Source organism: Ctenopharyngodon idella, chromosome 4 (assembly GCF_019924925.1).
Source record: "Ctenopharyngodon idella isolate HZGC_01 chromosome 4, HZGC01, whole genome shotgun sequence".
Taxonomy (NCBI): Eukaryota; Metazoa; Chordata; class Actinopteri; order Cypriniformes; family Xenocyprididae; genus Ctenopharyngodon; species Ctenopharyngodon idella.
Window position 1 is genome coordinate 6,737,960 of NC_067223.1, and position 20,730 is coordinate 6,758,689.

The window sequence follows — 20,730 nt, forward strand, 5'->3', positions numbered from 1 at the left end:
TTTAGAATCTGTATACAACATGTGATGACACATATCAAACAATTCAGATCTGCATTTAGAAGACCTTTTAGTGTCTATATTTAAGGTATATATTAGATATTTAAAGATATTTAAGGTATATATATATTATGTTAGAGATATAGACATATATTATATAATTTATATTATATTATATTATATTATATTATATTATAATAAACCACACTGTGCTCTGAAATGTGTGCTGCTGACTTGCAGAACTAAGAAACATGTTTGTGTGAGAGATTGTTCATGAGTGTTTATGTGTGATTGTTCATTTAAATCAGACCAGACTCTTTTCAATGGATTTGATATGTTTGGCATGTTTATTAGTAAATATGAGGTGTAAGACAGTATACTGATAATAAATGACAAAAAAATAACAGAAGAATTGTGTAGGTGTTTGATGAAAAACATACAATGAAAGCATTCTCCTACAAAATAACTGTACTGCAGTACTCTCAATACTCTTGCAGACCAAACTTTGAATTTATTGTTTTGTGTATAATAAATAAGTAAATAGCGCCACCTGCTGTTCAGTATCAGGATTGATCTCACAGAATATTTCAAAGCAGAGGTTCTTGAATAGTTAAAGCATTTGTCAAAACCAGTGGCGTAGCCAGAATTTTATTTTTGGGGGGGCCCATCTAAAAATGTGGGGGCCTCTATATATATGTGTGTGTGTATATATATATATATATTTTTTTTTTTTACATGAATTCTTTAAATTAATAATAATAAAAAAATTATTAGACTCATCTATAACAGTTTAGAAATTTATAAATTAATTTTGAACATTAAATAAAACATTTTGTCAGAACCTCAAGTAAATTAGCCCTACATATTATTTTGTTGGATTGTGTAATTTGCTTTTTGAATCGTGGAAAAACCACGATCTCTATTCCAAAAAATACAGATTATCCAGAGTCATAAATTCCCCGAGCCATTTTGATTACTCTCATGCTGATATAGTCCTATTTGATGATCAGTAGTGGTTCGCTAAATACAATAATTCAATAAGCATCTATTTAGGCTACAATAAGCACTTAACTTTAAAAAAATATATATTAAATAGATAATACAAATATCTAGAGAGCTGGATGACTAAAGTAGGCTAAGTTTGAAAATGATATAATTTGTACATGGAGTTATTATATAAAAGATATTTAATTTCTTTACAATTTATAGGTGTTATTTTAACAGTCAGTTATGTAAGTTTGATGGTTGATAGCTTCTAGCAACATTAAATCCAGAAGAGAAAACAATTCTAGAGAAAAAGCATGTTTGATTTACATGGAACAAAGTTTGAGCGCGCACAGCCGCACACGCAATATCTGAGCGAGAGCAAATAACTATACGCCACTGGTCAAAACATAATTTTGTAATTTAAAGCTGAAAATTAATTTATGTTATGTTTTGTTTTTGGATCTTTTTTTTTTAAAGAATCATTTCTTTTTCAGTGAGTGTTTTCATTGCTCTTTCATAATTGGCCAGGTGTTTTCTGTGGATGGATGCAGAACAAATCCTTTGTATTCCCCATCTCAAGAACATAATTACCAATCGTGATCTGAAATGACAATGAAAGAAATGGCTTTTCATGTCATAAAGTTGAGTAAGATTTACATTAAACATATAATTTTTACATAATACACAGCAGTGTTAGCAGCAGCAATTATCAAGTCAGATTATGAACTTCAATATCTATAGATTTACCAAAGAATTGAAAATCAAAAACAGACGTACAGTTATTGAGTCCACTGCTGTGACGGCTCCTGATTCTCCTTTAATCTCACAGATAATGGCTTTGGTCTCAATCCTCTCCAGAACACACTGATACTGCTGATCTCCCTGAAAAAACGTCACTTTCACCTCACTCATACTCAAATTCAATGCATCTGCCTTTTTCTGAGAAAGAGAGATCAACAAAAATAATTTGTGCCAATTCAAATTCTAAAGCTCTATAGGTTTTTAGTCACTCTTTACCTGAATGTTCACATGTAGATCATTGGCCACCGGAAAGGGGCTGAATCCAGTGAATTCTGGATCAGGCAGGTAGGAAAAATACCCACAGTCCACAGTGGAGTTCCCAACATTCAATGACAAGCTAAACAGATCACTGCTATCATAACGGGGGGAGTGAAACCACACGTCCTGAGAAAAGAGAGACAATGAAAATATGACAAAGCTAGCTCACTATAGCCTCTCTGAAAATGACTTACCCTACCTTTAACTAATTAAAATGTGCAGTTGCATATTAAGGAACTTTATATTTGGAAGCTGATCTGCCAGTGGTCTGAAATGCTCTTACCTTCTCCAGCTGACTGTGGGCTGTATTCCTGTGCAGCTGGGCTGGGAACTGTAAGTGATGATGCTGTTACCATGACAGCTGTCGTCAGGAGTAACAACACACACTTTCACTGTTCCTTTAGATCCACTGGGAGGAATGTGGAACCTTAAAGTGTCACTGGAGTGATCAAACACTGGAGATCTGAAGAGAAACATTCATGCACAGATACAGTATCATTTATCTGAATCTACATACATTCATAATATACGACACACACACACAGATTTGTTTTGCTATCAAAGTGAGGACATTCCATAGGCGTTATGGTTTTATACTGTACAAACTATACATTGTATCTCCCTACACTACCCCTAAACCTACCATCACAGAAAACATTCTGCACTTTTACATTTTTAATAAAACATTGTTTAGTATGTTTTTAAAGCTATTTTGAATATGAGGACTCATCCTCAATAGTAACTGTAGCAGAGACTTTTAAATCTAAAAAGATTACCAACACATGTTTATTTTAGTTTCAACAATATTTTAAATATGCCTCCCAAAATGTCTGTTTAAGAGATCAAATTGTATTGCACCATCTCAATAATATAGTAAAAATGTTGTTTTATACATCATTGAAATAGTCAACGATATCAATTCTACAAAATGTTTGTCAAGCATAAGAAACATTCCAGCTGAACTGTGATCCTCTGAAAACTCAAATGATGATTTACTTATGTAATTTAAAGTTAACAGTTAACTATTTTGAGATTAATTAAATGTAAAATATTTTTAATAAAATGACTGGCTATGGATATGTAAAAAATATTCTTCAATATTTGGCTACACTTCATCTTAAGGTTTCCTTGTTACATACAACATGTACTTACTGTAGGGTTAGGCTTGTAATTATGCATAATTTACTATTAGCCTATTACTATATTATTTACATGTAACATATATCAAGGATACTGTAAAATAAAGTTACCCAATATTTATATGAATTAAATTGTAGGCTATTAATATATATGAAACAGCATAATTGAACATGATATCCTGATTTTTAATTAACATACAAAGTGGAAAGCTATTTTCAGTCTAAAGGTTATGCTACGCCGTTTCTACCACTGTGCTTGGCTCCTCCTACAAACTGATGGCTGCTGCAGTGTTTCTCTGAACTTGTGCAAGGTTTTCAATCAAACAATAATCCAAAGAATCCTACCCAAAACTACATTTTTCTTTTGAAGATCGTGTTAAGAAGAGTGTAGCACCTGGACCAATTAGACACACAATTATTCATTATATTTAATGAATAATCCAGAAAACTCTCCCTCACAAGTTCTGTGAACCCATCACCCCAAAACTGCGAAACACAGGCAGAACCAGGCGTCTTGTTACAGGACACAGAAAAACCGATAAGAACTTTTTATGGTCAGAAAGAATGTGCAGAGACTTATGACTCTGACTTAATTATTTCTGAGAAGGACAAATAAACCCTATTTTAATCGTAAACCCTATTTAAACCCTATTTTAATCCTATATATTCTATATATAACCACTTGAGAAATGTATAAACATGTATCCAATTTTCCCATCTCATGATTATCCTTTTATAGGCTTTGGCCTATGTATTAATTCTCTCTTTTGAACTGTTTTGGTATTATTGTTTCAGAGTTGCATACTATGGTTAACTAAAATCACATGGGTAGCATGTTTGGTATTGATGGACTCCAACTTTAATTTCCTATTTGGTAATTACATGTTGCTAACTCTATGACACACTATTATTATAAGAACCTAGAAGGTTCTTCTCTCATGCATCCAATCCAATGTCTTATGCTAATATCTTGCTACAGAACAAAGATTTGTAAAAGTTCCATCCGAAGGGACAACTCCTTATTGGCTCAGCCACTTTAAGTGGTTGTGGCATCTTCACACTTTAAAATCACTGATCACAAGATCACAGTGTTCTTTTACTAAAAAAAAACTCTGATATAATGATGATGCTGAGCTAGAAGACATCTGAAAAACCCCAAGCTTGTGCCAGGCTCCGGCCTAGACCTTCCATTCACCAAAGATCCTCTAAATCCAACTGGTTCTCTTTCATCATGACAACATCAGCAAAGATCAATGGGAGCCTCCACAAATTGCATCAGGACAGTTTAATTCAAATTGGCGAGACATGCAAGTATCAAACTTAGTCTCATTATTTGATACATTAAGTATCCTTACCCCTTTTAAAGAAGGGCATGTTAGAACTGAACTGATGGTTTGCTCAAGGCTGTTGATCTGCTGAATTTCAAACAATGCTGTAACTTCTTGCTTTCCTGTATTCTGCTTCAGCTCTCTTTCCCTTAGTAAACTGTATGCATGTATGTGTGTGAATGATAGAGTAGTTTAAGTGTTTAGTCTAGTTAATAAAGTCTTGTTCATGTCACACGTAAAGTTGTCCGTGTTTCATGCTCATATACTGGAGACCCTAATCATGCAGATCCTGACTACATGCTCTTAGTAGTACTGTACATGGAAATGAACATTTCTTAGAATTAATAAACAATTAACACTGAGTGTTCACTGGCCAAACAGGTTAATTTATTGTAATATTAACTTTATTACATTCAGTTAATTTTATTAACTGATCCAAATATTTATAATTAATGATAGCCTTTTGATTTTTCTACATCTGATTCTTATAATTTTGATATTGACCCAGATTTTATCTTTTTTTCATTGTTGGGTGCTTCAAATTTTTGTACTTTTTATATTGAAACTCAGTTTAATGATTTATGTAGATCTCTGCCTACTAATGTTTTTCATTGCCTGCTAATGTTTTTCATTTTCATTTGAACATAAGAAGTCTCTCTAGGAATTATGACAATTTCATTCACTATTTATTTTTACTAAAACACCAGTTTTCTGTTATTGCTTTATCTGAAACATGGCTTACAGAGAATTCTAGAGAAAATTTTAAATTATCCAAATATAACTCTGTTCATTATGTTAGAGAGAAGAGATTGGGAGGTGGAGTACCTCTGTTTATTTATAAAGAGTATGAACATAAAATTAGGGATGATCTCGCCTTAAAATCAGATAGAAATGAAGTGGAATCTTTATTTGTTGAGCTTTCTGCTGGTTTTGGAGGAAAGAATATTATTGTTGGTGTTATTTACCTACCACCTGATTCTAGTATTCAAGATTTTAATGAAAGTTTGGCCAATTCACTTGATTTGATAAATAATGAGCATAAATACTGTTATATTTTAGGTGATTTTAACATAAATCTATTAAAAAATAAATTTGCTACACCTACTGAAGATTTTCTTAATATTCTTTATTGCAGTTATTATTTTCCTCTTATTCATAAATCTACAAGAGTTAAAGAAAACTCAGCAACATTGATTGATAACATTTTAACAAATTCTCTTAAGTGAAGGAATTAAATCTGGTGTTCTATATTCAGAATTGTCTGATCATTTTCCCATATTTCATTATTCTGAAGTTAGGGTTAACAGAGTTAAACTTTCAAAATAAATACAGCAAAAGAGAATTATGAGTAAGTTAAATATTTCTAAATTTAAAGATTTGATCGTTAGCACCTCTTGGGATGATCTGTATGAGGAATATGATGCTGATAGAGCATATCAACAATGTATGACCATTATTAGCTCTAGTTTTAATAAACGCTTTCCAATTAGTAGGTCTGTTAAGAAACTCAATCAGGACTTCAATAAGCCTTGGTATACAGCTAGCTTACAAAAGATGTTGAGGACTAAGAACAAACTCTATAGAAAATATTTTTTAAATCTTACCCATCTCACCTATGGGGTTTATAAATACTACAGAAATAAATATAATCATTCTATTAGGTCTGCAAAAAGGCAATACTTTAGTGAAAAATGGTGTTCAAATGATATTAAAACCACATGGAAAGTAATAAATCAGTTGCTGCAAAAAGAGATTAGTTCAGAGCTACCTTCAGACTTTGTGAATGGCAACAATTCTTTTAATAATCCATTTGACATAGCTCAAAAATTTAATGAATTTTTTGTTAACGTTGATCAAACATTAGCGAATAATATTCCTATTGGTATTGGCGAACCCTTGGAATATATATCAGGAAATTTTCCTATATCTGTATTTTTAAGACAACTGAGATTGAAGAAATAAGTGAAATTATTGATGAATTAAAAATATCTTCAGCTGGTCATGATAATATTTCTGTATTTCTTGTCAAACAGGTGAAATGTTCAATATTGCAGCCACTTGCTCATATTTTTTTCTTTCTTTGAAAACAGGCATTGTACCAGAAGAATTAAAAATAAGATATAATCAGGTGAAGGTAACATTCCAGAGCAATTTAAATCCAGGATCCATTTCTAACTGCTGCCACTGGTGACATTGAGCTGTACTTGAACACCACGGAGAGTGGCTGAAGTGCACTACCACTCTGAGACAAAAAAATAAAATTATGACTAGTGAATAGTGAAATTAAGTTTTGTTATGCAACAATTATTATCCATAACTCAATCCTGTAAAATTATGTACATTTAGAAAAAAAAGAAGAAAAAAAAACGTATGTGTATTGTTCACATGCATGCTGATTATCCAACCTCAGAACCACATATCTTGCCACCAACAGTGCAGAAACCCTTCACTCGGTCTTGAACTGTAGTGATGTCGCACAGAGCTAGTGTGGTGTTCTCTGGATTTTGCTGATTCTGCGCACTGAACACACCTGCCCAAATAATGGCGTTCACTGAGGTAATAATGATCAGGCTTTAATGATCAGTGCTGCACACTCTGAAGACTCTAGCGTGGTGGCCGTACTTGGCTGAGGGCTCAGGAATTGCAGCCATCTTAGCTGAGGGCTCAGGCATGGCAGCCATCTTAGCTGAGGCCTCAGGCATGGCAGCCATCTTGTGAAGAGACTCAGGCATGGCAGGCATGAAGTGAAGAGTCTCAGACTTGGCAGGCTTGATGTGAAGAGTCTCAGGCTTGGCAGGCATGACGTGAAGAGTCTATGGCTGAGCAAGCATGACATGAATAGTCTGTGGCTGGGCAGGCATGACGTGAACAGTCTCTGGCTGGGCAGGCATGACATAAACAGGCACTGACCTGGCTGGCATGACATAAACAGTCTCTGGCTGGGCAGACGTGGCATGGATAACTCCCGACATGAGAGTCGGGACATGGGAACTCTGTTGTGGTGGCTGTGGTGTGCAATGTGGGATTGTGGAGCCCCTCATTCACAATTCCCACAGTAAATGAAGAACCACTCAATAACAGGACATGATCGATATATTCCACCAGGGACCATTGTATCTTACCCCCTGGAAGACGTGAACAAATGGGTTAATTGAGACCCACTCTAAAAATGTCCTTGAGTGCCACATCATTAAAGTTTACCAGGTGAGAGAGTTCACAAAATTCCTGGACATAATGCTCGAGGGAACGATTCCCTTGGCGCAGACGAAGGAGGGCAACTGCTGGGTTCATAGTTGGTGGTGAAGTATTCTGTAAGGGATCCACTGTAGGCAAGTTTTGATGAACCCAAGATTAGTTTTATTGACAAACATAATCAAACATAAATCAAAGACTTGGCTTGGCATGGCATGGCTAACAAGAACATGAACAAACTCACCAAATTGAGTTTACAGGGACAATACCTAACACAGACTGAGGAAACATGAGGTCTTAAATACACAGAGACTCATGACATAACAAGACACACCTGAAAGCAATGATTAAACCAATGAACCAATAACAACCTAACACATGAGTGTTTCCTACATTTATATGTGCCTGATTTCGACGCCGGAGAAATACATAAAGAAAATCTGCCTGTGAATGCTTTATATAAATACAATATAGGTAGGCCTAAATCCAAGTGATCACTTACAGTATCTCATAGAAGTGAGTACACCCCTCATATTTTTGTAAATATTATATTATATCTTTTCATGTGACAACACTGAAGAAATGACACTTTGCTACAATGTAAAGTAGTGAGTGTACAGCTTGTATAACAGTGTAAATTTGCTGTCCCCTCAAAATAACTCAACACACAGCCATTAATGTCTAAACCGCTGGCCACAAAAGTGAGTACACCCCTAAGTAAAAATGTCCAAATTGGACCAAATTAGCCATTTTCTCTTCCCGGTGTCAAGTGACTCATTAGTGTTATAAGGTCTCAGGTGTGAATGGGGAGCAGGTGTGTTAAATTTGGTGTTATCGCTCTCAATCTCTCATACTGGTCACTGAAAGTTCAACATGGCACCTCATGGCAAAGAACTCTCTGACGATCTGAAAAAAAGAATTGTTGCTCTACATAAAGATGGCGTAGGCTATAAGAAGATTGCCAAGACCCTGAAACTGAGCTGCAGCACGGTGGCCAAGACCATACAGCGGTTTAACAGGACAGGTTCCACTCAGAACAGGCCTCGCCATGGTCGACCAAAGAAGTTGAGTACACGTGCTCAGCGTCATATCCAGAGGTTGTGTTTGGGAAACAGACGTATGAGTGCTGCCAGCATTGCTGCAGAGGTTGAAGGGGTGGGGGGTCAGCCTATCAGTGCTCAGACCATACGTCGCACACTGCATCAAATTGGTCTGCATGGCTGTCGTCCCAGAAGGAAGCCTCATCTAAAGATGATGCACAAGAAAGCCCGCAAACAGTTTGCTGAAGACAAGCAGACTAAGGGCATGTTCTGTGGTCTGATGAGACCAAGATAAACTTATTTGGTTCAGATGGTGTCAAGTGTGTGTGGCGGCAACCAGGTGAGGAGTACAAAGACAAGTGTGTCTTGCCTACAGTCAAGCATGGTGGTGGGAGTGTCACAGTCTGGGGCTGCATGAGTGCTGCCGGCACTGGGGAGCTACAGTTCATTGAGGGAACCATGAATGCCAACATGTACTGTGACATACTGAAGCAGAGCATGATCCCCTCCCTTCGGAGACTGGGCCGCAGGGCAGTATTCCAACATGATAACGACCCCAAACACACCTCCAAGATGACCACTGCCTTGCTAAAGAAGCTGAGGGTAAAGGTGATGGGAGGGGCATCCTCAAACGGAAGGTGGAGGAGCGCAAGGTCTCTAACATCCACCAGCTCTGTGATGTCGTCATGGAGGAGTGGAAGAGGACTCCAGTGGCAACCTGTGAAGCTCTGGTGAACTTCATGCCCAAGAGGGTTAAGGCAGTGCTGGAAAATAATGGTGGCCACACAAAATATTGACACTTTGGCCCCAGTTTGGACATTTTCACTTAGGGGTGTACTCACTTTTGTGGCCAGCGGTTTAGACATTAATGGCTGTGTAGTGAGATATTTTGAGGGGACAGCAAATTTATACTGTTATACAAGCTGTACACTCACTACTTTACATTGTATCAAAGTGTCATTTCTTCAGTGTTGTCACATTAAAAGATATAATAAAATATTTACAAAAATGTGAGGGGTGTACTCACTTCTGTGAGATACACAGAAGTGAGTACACCCCTCACATTACTGTAGTTTTCGACAAAGTAAAAGTGGGGATGTAGCATTTACTAGCGTGAAGAACAAATAGCATATAGACAGACTATGCATTGAGATCAATTTAAATCTCAAACTCTCTTCAATACAACAACATACCCTGTGTACCATTGATTTTATACAACAGTTCAACAAATAGAAGGGTAATATTAAGTGATGTACATTTTAAACACAGTCCTGTCAGTATTATTTGCGCTATTTTGCAATGAAATATTAGTTAAAACGAATGCCACAGCAGAACTGTTGTTCGCCTCCAACAAAGTCCCATTAAGACTGTATATAAAGTCTTTGGTCTCCAAGCAACACACAGCGGTGTTTCGTGAACAAATTTGTGGCTTTGAATGAATCATGAGAGTCATTGATTCAATGACCCATTCATAAATACGGCCACTTGCTTCGTTACTGAAGTGACTCTATAGAGAAACTACGTCTAACATCAAATGAACCATGTGGCATTGTTAAATTTAGAGCAAATATTGAGTTTTGGTGTTTTTCTCCGTTTCACCCCTCATTTTGTGTTTTTATTACCTCTTAGTAGGAATCTTTCCACTTGTTTCCCAAATGTTTGAAGATGTAGGCAGTGATTTATTTTGGCATACATTTCTGTATGCATTATTCAATATTGAGAAATAAGGTATATTTATATTGCAATTAATAGCTGAGATTAGTCATATAAATAGTAATAACTGAAATTAGCATCATAATATGTTTATTTGTAATTATACTGTGTTTTGCAGTATACTGATTACATCGAACATTAAAAAGATTAATAACAGAACAATGGAATTGTGTAGGTATACAATGAAAAAGATACACTACAAAATAATTGTACTACAGTACTAAATAGCAGACTTGTCCTCTAACTTTGAAATGACTGTTTTTATGGTGTATTATAATAAGCGAGTATAAAGCGCCACCTGCTGTCTGGAGGACACATCCACAGTATGGATCTGACAAGATCAGGGCCCGTATTTATCAAATTTCTCAAAGTGCCATTTTAGTCTTAAGTGCTGAAAATTCATGAAATTTACTCCTACTTTCAAACTTAAGTATAAATGTAAGTTATCAAATTTCTTAAAGCTAAGAATCACTCTTACTCTCCCAGTTATTTAAGACAGCTCGAGAGGTCTCTCAAGTGGTTAGGAGTTGCCAGTAGGGGCTTGTGATGGCACTGAGGAGACAGAGACATGCGCAAATCTTTCAGGGGAGCAAGAAGGTTTGAAATGTTTGATGGCGAGCAGTTAATCAAACTATATCCTTTGGACAGAGCAGGCATCATCTTTGTCAGCAGCGCTGGTTAATGTTGGGCTAAACTTGTTTGACTAATTCAGCAAGCAGTAGCGTTTCTTCCTCGCACCAGTTCGGTTCTCTTTTGGAATCCATGAAGGCTGATTATATCATAAAATCTAGGCTATATATTGGCAGGTCAGTTAACAGCACACCAGTTTACAATTTGAAATTAAGACATGGTGGAAAATGTGTTTATCTTTCATTTCCAATGTGTATATCAAAATGTATTCTCTTGAAAATTCTTTTGAATTGCAGTGGCCATTAAATAAAAAAAAAAAAAACAGATTGGATGTTAGGTTACACCCGAAAAATGAATAACAAAATGCAAAAGATAAGAATAAAGAATAAGCATATTAAAGAAAATACTATAGAAAAAAACACCAAATACGTTGGATGTTGTCTCGTCCTGAGAACATAATAATAATCATCATGGCTGATCTGAAATGACAATGACAGAAATGATCTATTATCTATCATAAAATATCTCATGACTTAACAGTCACTGAAACCCCCCCATTAATCTATTAAGAAAGAGGCAACATCACAGTTACCATATGCGAGAAAATATCAAAAACAGACTTACATTGAGCATGTCCACTGCTGTGACGGCTCCTGATTCTCCTTCAATCCTACAGATGATGGCATTGGACTCAATCTTCTCCAAAACACACTGATACTGCTGATCTCCCTGATAACCCGTCACATTCACCTCACTCATACTTAAATTCAATAAATCTGCCTTTTTCTGAGAAAGAGAGAAAGTGGGATGGTCTGATTCACATGCTGATGTGCAAAAACACTGACTGCTCACAATATTATTTACTGAGACCAGGGGCCAGTAAGCGTAGACACACGTGCAAAAACACACAGACTGTACATTAATCTTAATCTCACTGTAATATTAAACTCACCTGAATGTTCACCTGTAGATCACTGGCCACCTGTACAGTGGTGAATGCAATGAATTCTGGATCATACTCGTAGGACAAATGCTCACAGTCCACAGTGGAGTTTCCAACATTCAACTTAAATGAACCGCTACCAATTTTATAATAATCAGGTGAGTGAAACCACACGTCCTAAGAAAGAGAAACAATTAAAATATGACTAAATGAAGCTACATGTAAGCTGTGAATACTATAAATAATGTTTTACAATTATACTAGCAGTAAATTAAGGAAACAGCCTGACAAAATTAGGACTCATGCACTACATGTGTGAATATGGGCTGTTTGACTGTTGAACTCCATATGTCAGATGCTGTAAGCTGCTAGAATGGATGCTTTTTTAGCGTAAAGCTCACTTTTAGCCGAATGCAAGCATAATAATCACATGTCTTACCCCTGATCTTGGGTTGTATTGTGTTTGGAGTCGTTGATCATAATTATCAAAAATAACTGATTCCACAAATTCCATATTGATCCCCTGAACATGAATCTTCCTTCCACCTCTGAATGAAGAGATATTTGAAACAATTTAATAAAAAAGCAACCTTCAGATTCAGGGAAGGGGAAACTATATAAAATAATACTACATATAATAAAAAATACATTACACAGCATAATAATATATATATTAAATAATACACAATAATATAAAAAAAATAAAATAATATATCATACTAAAATGTTAACCTTTAAAGAAAGGTTTCTATAAGGGATATGGCTGGGAAAGAAACTACTCAGAATAATTAAAATAATTATAATCGATGCAAATGGCCAAGATTCACTGGAGGACCCTAGTTAGGACTTATTTTATATTTTTAAACCATAGATGCAGAAAATCCCACTATATTTATGTCTGAAATTTGCACAGCGTTTTGAGGCTATTACGTGGAAAAAAGAGGGAAATCATCTACATATTGAACTGGAACTCTGTTCCCCCTTGATATTCACTCCCTGGACAAACATGCATGCGTGTGGAAGCTGATCTGCCAGTGGTCTGAAATGCTCTTACCTTCTCCAGCTGACTGTGGGCTGTATTCCTGTGCAGCTGGGCTGGGAACTGTAAGTGATGATGTTGTTACCATGACAACTGTCGTCAGGAGTAACAACACACACTTTCACTGTTCCTTTAGATCCACTGGGAGGAATGTGGAACCTTAAAGTGTCACTGGAGCGATTAAACACTGGAGATCTGAAGAGAAACATTCATGCACAAATATACAGTATAATTTATCTGAATCTACACACATTCATAAATACAACTAAACACAAACACAAACACACAGAGTCTCACTCTTTAGGAATACAGTCCAGATCCCCCTGAATACGGATTTTAGTGACAGATTCCAGGTTCTTTCCTCTTAGTAAAACGTTGTTTCTGCCATGGAAAGAAACCTTGTTGGGCTCCAGAGAGAGAATCTCTGGCTCCTACAGGACATAAATGGAGGGCTTATTGAATCATCATACAGACAAAGACACACACACACACACACACACACACACACACACACACACACACACACACACACACACACAAACAAACACTCTATATGATATAGCACATATGTAAGTGATTGAACATTTTGTTATGAGATTCAAAAGAGTATATTAAAGGACATTATAGAAACAAAATCTTCAGTACTCAGTATGGCACTTACTGTATAGTCCATTTCAGAGAGCAGATCTTTACATGAATCCTAAAGAGCAGAAAAACAGAGAGACCTCTGAGCACTTCATTTACTTCCTGACTTTGCTTCAGTCACACAATGATATTTCTGTTATTAACAATAAATTAAGTGCAAATAGTCCACCTTGTTGGCAGAGGCCATTTACACTAACTCCACCAGACAAAATTACAAAAGAAAATCTGCTGATAACAGAAGTAGTGGCGCCTTTTTCTTCTCCCGTTTCTCATTGCATGTCAGCTTGGAGAGGCATTTATTTTAAATAAAAATCAAGAAATTATTCCAAAAGTGTTATTATTGCATATTGTTTTATACTACAATACACTGAGGTGCAAATAGTATCTGCCACTATTTTCACTATAATCATCTAACTACTATTTACACTTAATGCACAGAAAATACTATTTTCACTTAGTGCAAATAGCCCTGCCATAAATCACTCATCTAGACTCTCAAGATTATGTTATTTCTCAATAAGCAAATATACTGCATTGAATTGTAGGTTAAACATTGTCTCACCTGTATGTGTAACTGTGGTCCAGGTCCATGTGTCCAATCACAACGCAGGGAGGAAGAGGACCACTGACACCCAGATGAGATACACTGCACACACCTGCATTTATTTAATGGTACAATCTGACTGAAATTATGGCATTTTTAAATGAAGAATCTCTTTTAGGCTGTGCAGTTCTTACTGTGTATATGAAGGATTTGGTGAATTATCTGTGATATTCAAGCAGTTTCTCAGTGTCAGCGTCTCTGTGATCTTCTGATCCTCAACAGCAACTATAGCTGAGACTTTTAAATCTGAAGGGATAACAAAAAAATAATCAGAATGAGATTCTAAAAAGATTTATTACATGGCTTTCTGGATATAGTTGGTCATTATCACAAAAATAAACACAGAAAGTTTGATCAGGACTTCTCACGTTGATATTTACTGTATGCTATTGCTAGACATTTTTATCCAAAGTGGCTTACATTGCATGTAAGATATATTTTATTAGCTCAGATTTGTCTATTTTTGTTTTTTGTTTGTATTTCTTTTTACATTTTTTTGCGGCTTCAGCGGTGTCATAAGGCTTACTACCATGCTTACAGTTGCTGAGAAAGTGAGAGGAAATAATGACGAGTAGCTCATGTGCGGGTGCTCTGTAGTCACAATTTAGACAGAACTTCATTTCCTCCCTAAAACTGAACAGACACACACTGAATCAGTGTTACAATCCCTGAGTTTAAATGTGAAAAACATACAGATTAAAACAAAAAACGACTAGGATAAAACTCTGATTGTGAATTACTGTATCAGTAGTACAGGCAATTTCAGAATACAGCACATTTTATGTATGTTGTCATCATAGGCTATGTATTGCTGACTTCTGAGTCTATTGTTGTGTATTTACACTTTCTTGATCTGTTATGTGGCAATCCCTTGTGCTAATTGTCTTTTATTTACCTTATTTTAAGAGCAGAAATGACCATTTTTAACTTTGAATGTGTGAGGCTTCTGGTGTCATACGCTTCCAGTTATTTTAATTGTACAAAAACAGTCTGTTATGCTGCTTGATATTGCAAACTGGTATTTGTTATTATATTATTTAAATTCATTATTGTAATCATACACACACTGGTTTGTTGCACAAATAGTTTTAACATTTCCTGCACTTTGTTACTCTTCTAGTTAATTACCTATAGCAGCTAATGAGTCGGAAATTTTTCATATTCACAGTAAACAGCTTAAAGACCCCTGTGGTGAAAATCAAGTTTTTAATGTTGTTTATATGTCTATGTGGTGTTTTTAGTATGCTTTAAGACAAACCATGTGCAAATTCTCAAGTTTTAAGGGATAAAATTACAGGGACTTTAAAGGATTTGTTGACTTCAGAATTAAAATTTACTGATAATTTACTCACCCCCATGTCATCCATGATGTTCATGTCTTTCTTTCTTCAGTCGAAAAGAAATGAAGGATTTTGAGGAAAACATTCCAGGATTTTTCTCCATATAGTGGACTTCAACGGTTACCAACAGGTTGAAGGTCCAAATTGCAGTTTCAATGCAGCTTCAAAGGCCTCTACACGATCCCAGACGAGGAATAAGAGTCTTATCTAGTGAAACGATCTGTCATTTCCTAAAAAAAAAAAAAAAAAAAACGTTTTAACCACAAATGCTTGTCTTGCACTAGCTCTGCGATGCACATTACATAGTCATGTTGGAAAGGTCACATGTGATGTAGGCGGAAGTACTGACCTACAAACATTTTCTCCTCCACCTTCAAAATCGTCCAACATTGTCATTGTTGTTTTTTTGAGAAAATGACCAATTGTTTTGCTAGACAAGACCCTCATTCCTCGGCTGGGATCATGTAGAGGCCTTTGAAGCTGCATTGAAACTGCAATTTGGACCTTCAAACCATTGGTTGAAGGTCCAACCGTTGAAGTCCGCTATATGGAGAAAAATCCTGAAATATTTTCCTCGAAAACCTTAATTTCTTTTCAACTGAAGAAAGAAAGAAATGAACATCTTGGATGACATAGGGGTGAGTAAATTATAAGGAAATTTTAATTCTAAAGTGAATAAATCTTCTAATTCCACATTAAAAAATAAGGTTGATATACAGCAATATCCTTCAGCCTCTCTGCAAACCCTTGTGAAAAATAAGTACACTTTAGCATCCTAGTACTTATAGAAATGTACTTGTGTGCAAGCTAAATATAATGTTTTCAGAATTCTTATTTTTACGTGAACTCTCCCTTTAAGTACACATAATGTCATAATTACTTCTATTGCAGGGGTTTTCAACTCTGGCTCTCAAGGTCCACTTTCCTGCAGAGTTTAGATCCAAACTTGATCAAACTCAACTGTGGCTTTCCAGTCAAGACCTTGACTGGCTTGTTCAGGTGTGTTTGATTAGAGTTGGAGGAAAACTCTGCAGGAAAGTGGACATTGAGGGCCAGAGTTGAAAACCCCTGTTTATTGTCTGAAAAGTGCTAAACTAAAATTATATGTCATTTCTATTGAAACTTGTATGTCATATATTTAAATATATTTGTAATTACACATTTGTAATGATATAGTTGCAATTTAGTACATTTAAAATATATTTACGCATTGAATGACAAACTACAGTTCAAATTTAAATCAAGTACTTGACTTGAATCAAGTAAACTTTAAATCAAGTACTTGACTTTAAATCATTGACTTAAATCAATGATTTAAAATGTACTTTAAAGTAAAATATTTTATTTGACATTATTACAGAGCGCATTTTTTAAGTGTACTTAAATGTGGCAAGAGTTTAGTCATGAAAGTGTACTTGTATATTATATGCAAGTACAGTTTTTAAAAATATACTTTTAAAATATGAAGTACACTATAAGTGCACATTCAATACAATGAAGCAAAAAACTACACCAATCCAATGCGCTGACAGAACCAACCTCCAGTATGTAGTAGCTGGTCAGAAAAACTACAGTGGCAGTTTGGGAAAACTGCAGTCAGATCAGACCCGTCACACAGGTTCACACTTCCTGTGGTGAAGGAACATGAGAAGACGGGATTTCCTGTGCTCTCCAGACTCAAGGCAAGATGTAGAGTAATCTGTGTAGAGAGGGTATTGAGATGTCAATAGGAATTGCTGATATGTTGTCAAAGCAATGAAAAATAGTTATATTTAAATCATATATAATAATACCTTTCTGGAAGATTCGTCAGCCCAAGCCTGAAAAGAAACCAGAGGTTCCTGAAGAGAGTCTTTTGGGGTGGACATCCATGAAGATTCTGAACATTCATCTTGGGTGGAGCATCTAGACAAGCAGAAATATATCATTTAGAGTTGTTTATCATTTTAAAAATGTCATAAGTGCAACAGATTTGAATCTGACCTCTGTGTTTTCACACACCAGCCGCAGAGAGGATCCAGAGCAGCTCTGCAGTCTTTCAGAGAGCTGTATTTAACACACTGAACCACAGACACTCTTCTGAGCTACATCAGAAACATGAACAGAAAACAAAGAAAATATCCACTATTGAAAAACAGAGAGACTGATTACAGCAGTCAGAACAAATAAAGATGTCAAACTTACAGTCATTCCCTCAGCAGCTCTATTAAAATCCACTGCAGCAGTGTTACAGTAATCTTGTCATTTAATGTAGGGGTAATATAATGTAATGTATGGTGATATAAATGTATGTTACGTAAATAATAATAATAATATATATATATATATATACATATATATATATATATATATATATATATATATATATATATAATTAAAGGGTGTGAAAAGGGTCCATAGTCTGTTATGCTTCACAAATTTTGTCAAGCATGAAGAAACAACAGATTTCAATCATTTTTATTAACTGTACAGTTTTAAACCTCACCTGTTTCCTCAAAGCAGTGTAGATATGTTTGAAATCTACTGGATCAAAGTGCATTCTGGGAAGCACTGCTCGTTCATCATCAGATTTGTACAGCACTATTGGACAGCCTGGTGTGAATTTCTCATCCAACATAAGCTAAAAATACAAAAAGCATCATTATCCAAACTTTATCCAAATCAAATCATCATAATTGTTGTGCTTTATTCATGTAATTTATTCATGTCACTGGTCATTGCTAAGATATCAAGTACCTATCACCGTATTATTATTAACAGATTCCACAAAAGTGCTCAAGTTTCTCAGAAATGCAGAAACTACATTAAGGAAAATAATTTATTTTAATTTATTTATTTATTTTATTTTTTGTGGCTATTTGAGATGCTTACTGTGTTTAATAGTACTTCATAATTAATTAGGCTTATAACGTTATCTCAAGAACAGACTGATAACATAAAGACGAAAAAAGAGAGTCAGTGAAAATATGAGCAATTTCCGAAGCACATTATCTGAACTAACCCATCTACAAAGATTTGCTCAAGACATTTCATTGTGGAATATGTGAATGGCCAAATTCACAGAAATAAAGTTTTTTGCTCTCAAGAGTAAGTTCGTTTACGGTATACTGTACCCCTCTTGCCACTAAAATGTGATTAAAAATGAAAAACCTAAAATTCATAGGGGGCAGTCAAAAATACACTTTTCCTTATTATACATTCATACATTTTAACCTAAAAACTTAATGTTAAAAACAATTGTCCCTGTTTCTCTGTACATGTGTGCTTATTTTTGCCAAAATGTATAAATGTAGGCTACATTTAAGTGCTTTCTATTAAAGCACTTAAAAAAAAAAAAAAAACACTTGTGTTTGCAGTATGGGCCTATCATTTTTTTAAGACAGTTTTTACACATGTAGAATCCATTTTCGTGAATTTAGGCCCAGATTGCAATAACATGAAACTTACTTGCAGCTTTAGTGCCTTCTATAGTACAGAGGAGAGTATTTCAGAAATTGGCGAAAAATAAGATACAAGGCAGACCTTTATTAGTTGTCCATCACTGGTTCCTATGAACATCACAATCCAGGATCCATTTCTAACTGCTGCCACTGATGACATTGAGCTGTACTTGAACACCACAGAGAGCGGCTGAAGTGCACTACCACTCTACAACACAAACAACAAATTAAACTTTATATGACTTTAATAGTAGAATTACGTTTCATCATGCAACATTCAATAAATGTTATCCTTAATTCTATCAGAAAAAAAAAACACTCCTTTTTTTAAAGATATGTACGCCTATATATTGAACATATTAATGCATTATCCAACCTCATAACCACATATCTTGTCACCAGTAAAGCAGAAACCCTTCACTCGGCCTTTAACTGTACTGATGTCGTACAGAGCCAGCGCGGTGTTCTCCGGATCCTGCTGATTCTGCGCACTGAACACACCTGCCCAAATAACGCCGTTCACTGAGGGAATAACGGTGGAGGCGACGAGCACTGGACGAGCTTTATCATTGCAGCACTGTATCGTTGCAGCCTGTAGGGATCTGAAGATACCTGTCTTTTTATCTTTAGAGCTGTCCATCCACAGGACGAGCACTTTACTCTCTGAGTCAGTCTTTGTGTTGAGAAACAAGTACGACTCTGAGGGCGAAACTCTCTGGAATCCGTCAACAAACTCCACATCGCTCGCGGTGCTCTGGATCGAGGGGGTTATTGGATACTCTATGTCAGAGAAAATCCCACCATATTGAGACTGTAAAGTGTTCCACAAGATAACAACAGGATACTGAGGTTTTCCATCATCGTCCTTTTTCCCAACCAAAAGGTACCTGCTGGTACTCGTACCTGCTATGAACGCAACAGATTTCTCATTCTGTCTCGGTCCTATTGGTATACCACTTTCATAGTAAATGCTCTTTGTAATGTCATTGAGGTCAAGAACTTCACAATATCCATTTGTTAAGGTCCCACAGGTTATCAGGGTGTCGTTGTCATCAAAAGGCACCAGAATGTTGACTCTATTTTGATCAGTGTTAGTGATGTCCTTCTTTTTCTCCTCAGAAAGATCGAGTCTCATCTGATGTAGTCGATGGTCAGTAAGAACGAACAACTTACTTTTACCAACTACAAAGTCCTTGATGTCTCCATCAAAGTTCACCACATCACCGCAAATGCAATGTTTCAAAAGTACAAGTATTCCAAGTAAGTATCCTCTCATCTTAAATATCTGAATGAGTTGGATAGGCCTTCTATTGTAATTGTTGAGATCTTGTCACAGCGATCAACTGCTCTCAGATGCGCCCACGGGTGAGTGAGTGGAAGTGAAAGCAGTTCTGTGAGAGGAGGGCGGAGGCCTATAGATGCTACAGATAAATTGTCATTTCTAAAATGTTTATGTTACGAGTCCCGGGCGTGGAACACGTAAACAGATTACAAAACCCCTGAATTATCAGGAGAAGTAAACACAAGAAAAGATCACAAAATGTCACAAAATACTTGAGGTGTCTTAATAATAAGTTAACTTGAAGTTTGCTATTTTGGAACAAATAATTTTGTACTAAGTATATTTTTCTTGC

At 35.8% G+C, this 20,730-nt stretch overlaps 1 protein-coding gene and 1 long non-coding RNA gene across 4 annotated transcripts in view; one reads left to right on the forward strand and one right to left on the reverse strand.

The window, feature by feature from the left end:
* Positions 1 to 1,766: 1,766 nt before the first annotated feature.
* Positions 1,767 to 20,730, reverse strand: part of LOC127510873 (plexin-C1-like) — an 88,947-nt gene continuing 69,983 nt past the window's right edge. The window contains exons 14-27 of one of the 3 annotated variants that reach the window (XM_051891007.1): positions 19,179 to 19,304; positions 18,142 to 18,276; positions 17,640 to 17,740; positions 17,450 to 17,561; positions 17,196 to 17,355; positions 14,451 to 14,562; positions 14,275 to 14,368; positions 13,729 to 13,767; positions 13,365 to 13,498; positions 13,083 to 13,262; positions 12,468 to 12,576; positions 12,038 to 12,205; positions 11,710 to 11,871; positions 2,348 to 2,506 (exon numbers count right to left, since the gene is read on the reverse strand). In XM_051891007.1, the coding sequence (XP_051746967.1) occupies positions 2,492 to 2,506; positions 11,710 to 11,871; positions 12,038 to 12,205; positions 12,468 to 12,576; positions 13,083 to 13,262; positions 13,365 to 13,498; positions 13,729 to 13,767; positions 14,275 to 14,368; positions 14,451 to 14,562; positions 17,196 to 17,355; positions 17,450 to 17,561; positions 17,640 to 17,740; positions 18,142 to 18,276; positions 19,179 to 19,304 (1,647 nt within the window). In that variant the 3' untranslated portion in view covers positions 2,348 to 2,491. Of the gene's footprint in view, positions 1,867 to 2,001; positions 2,170 to 2,347; positions 2,507 to 9,772; positions 11,565 to 11,709; positions 11,872 to 12,037; positions 12,206 to 12,467; positions 12,577 to 13,082; positions 13,263 to 13,364; positions 13,499 to 13,728; positions 13,768 to 14,274; positions 14,369 to 14,450; positions 14,563 to 17,195; positions 17,356 to 17,449; positions 17,562 to 17,639; positions 17,741 to 18,141; positions 18,277 to 19,178; positions 19,305 to 20,730 lie in introns of those variants that run through there. The other 2 variants (XM_051891006.1, XR_007929775.1) reach the window with 2 other exon arrangements.
* LOC127510882 (uncharacterized) overlaps positions 19,749 to 20,730 on the forward strand; it is a 70,020-nt gene continuing 69,038 nt past the window's right edge. The window contains exon 1 of the long non-coding RNA XR_007929776.1: positions 19,749 to 19,945. This is a non-coding gene — a long non-coding RNA (uncharacterized LOC127510882). The remainder of the gene's footprint in view (positions 19,946 to 20,730) is intronic.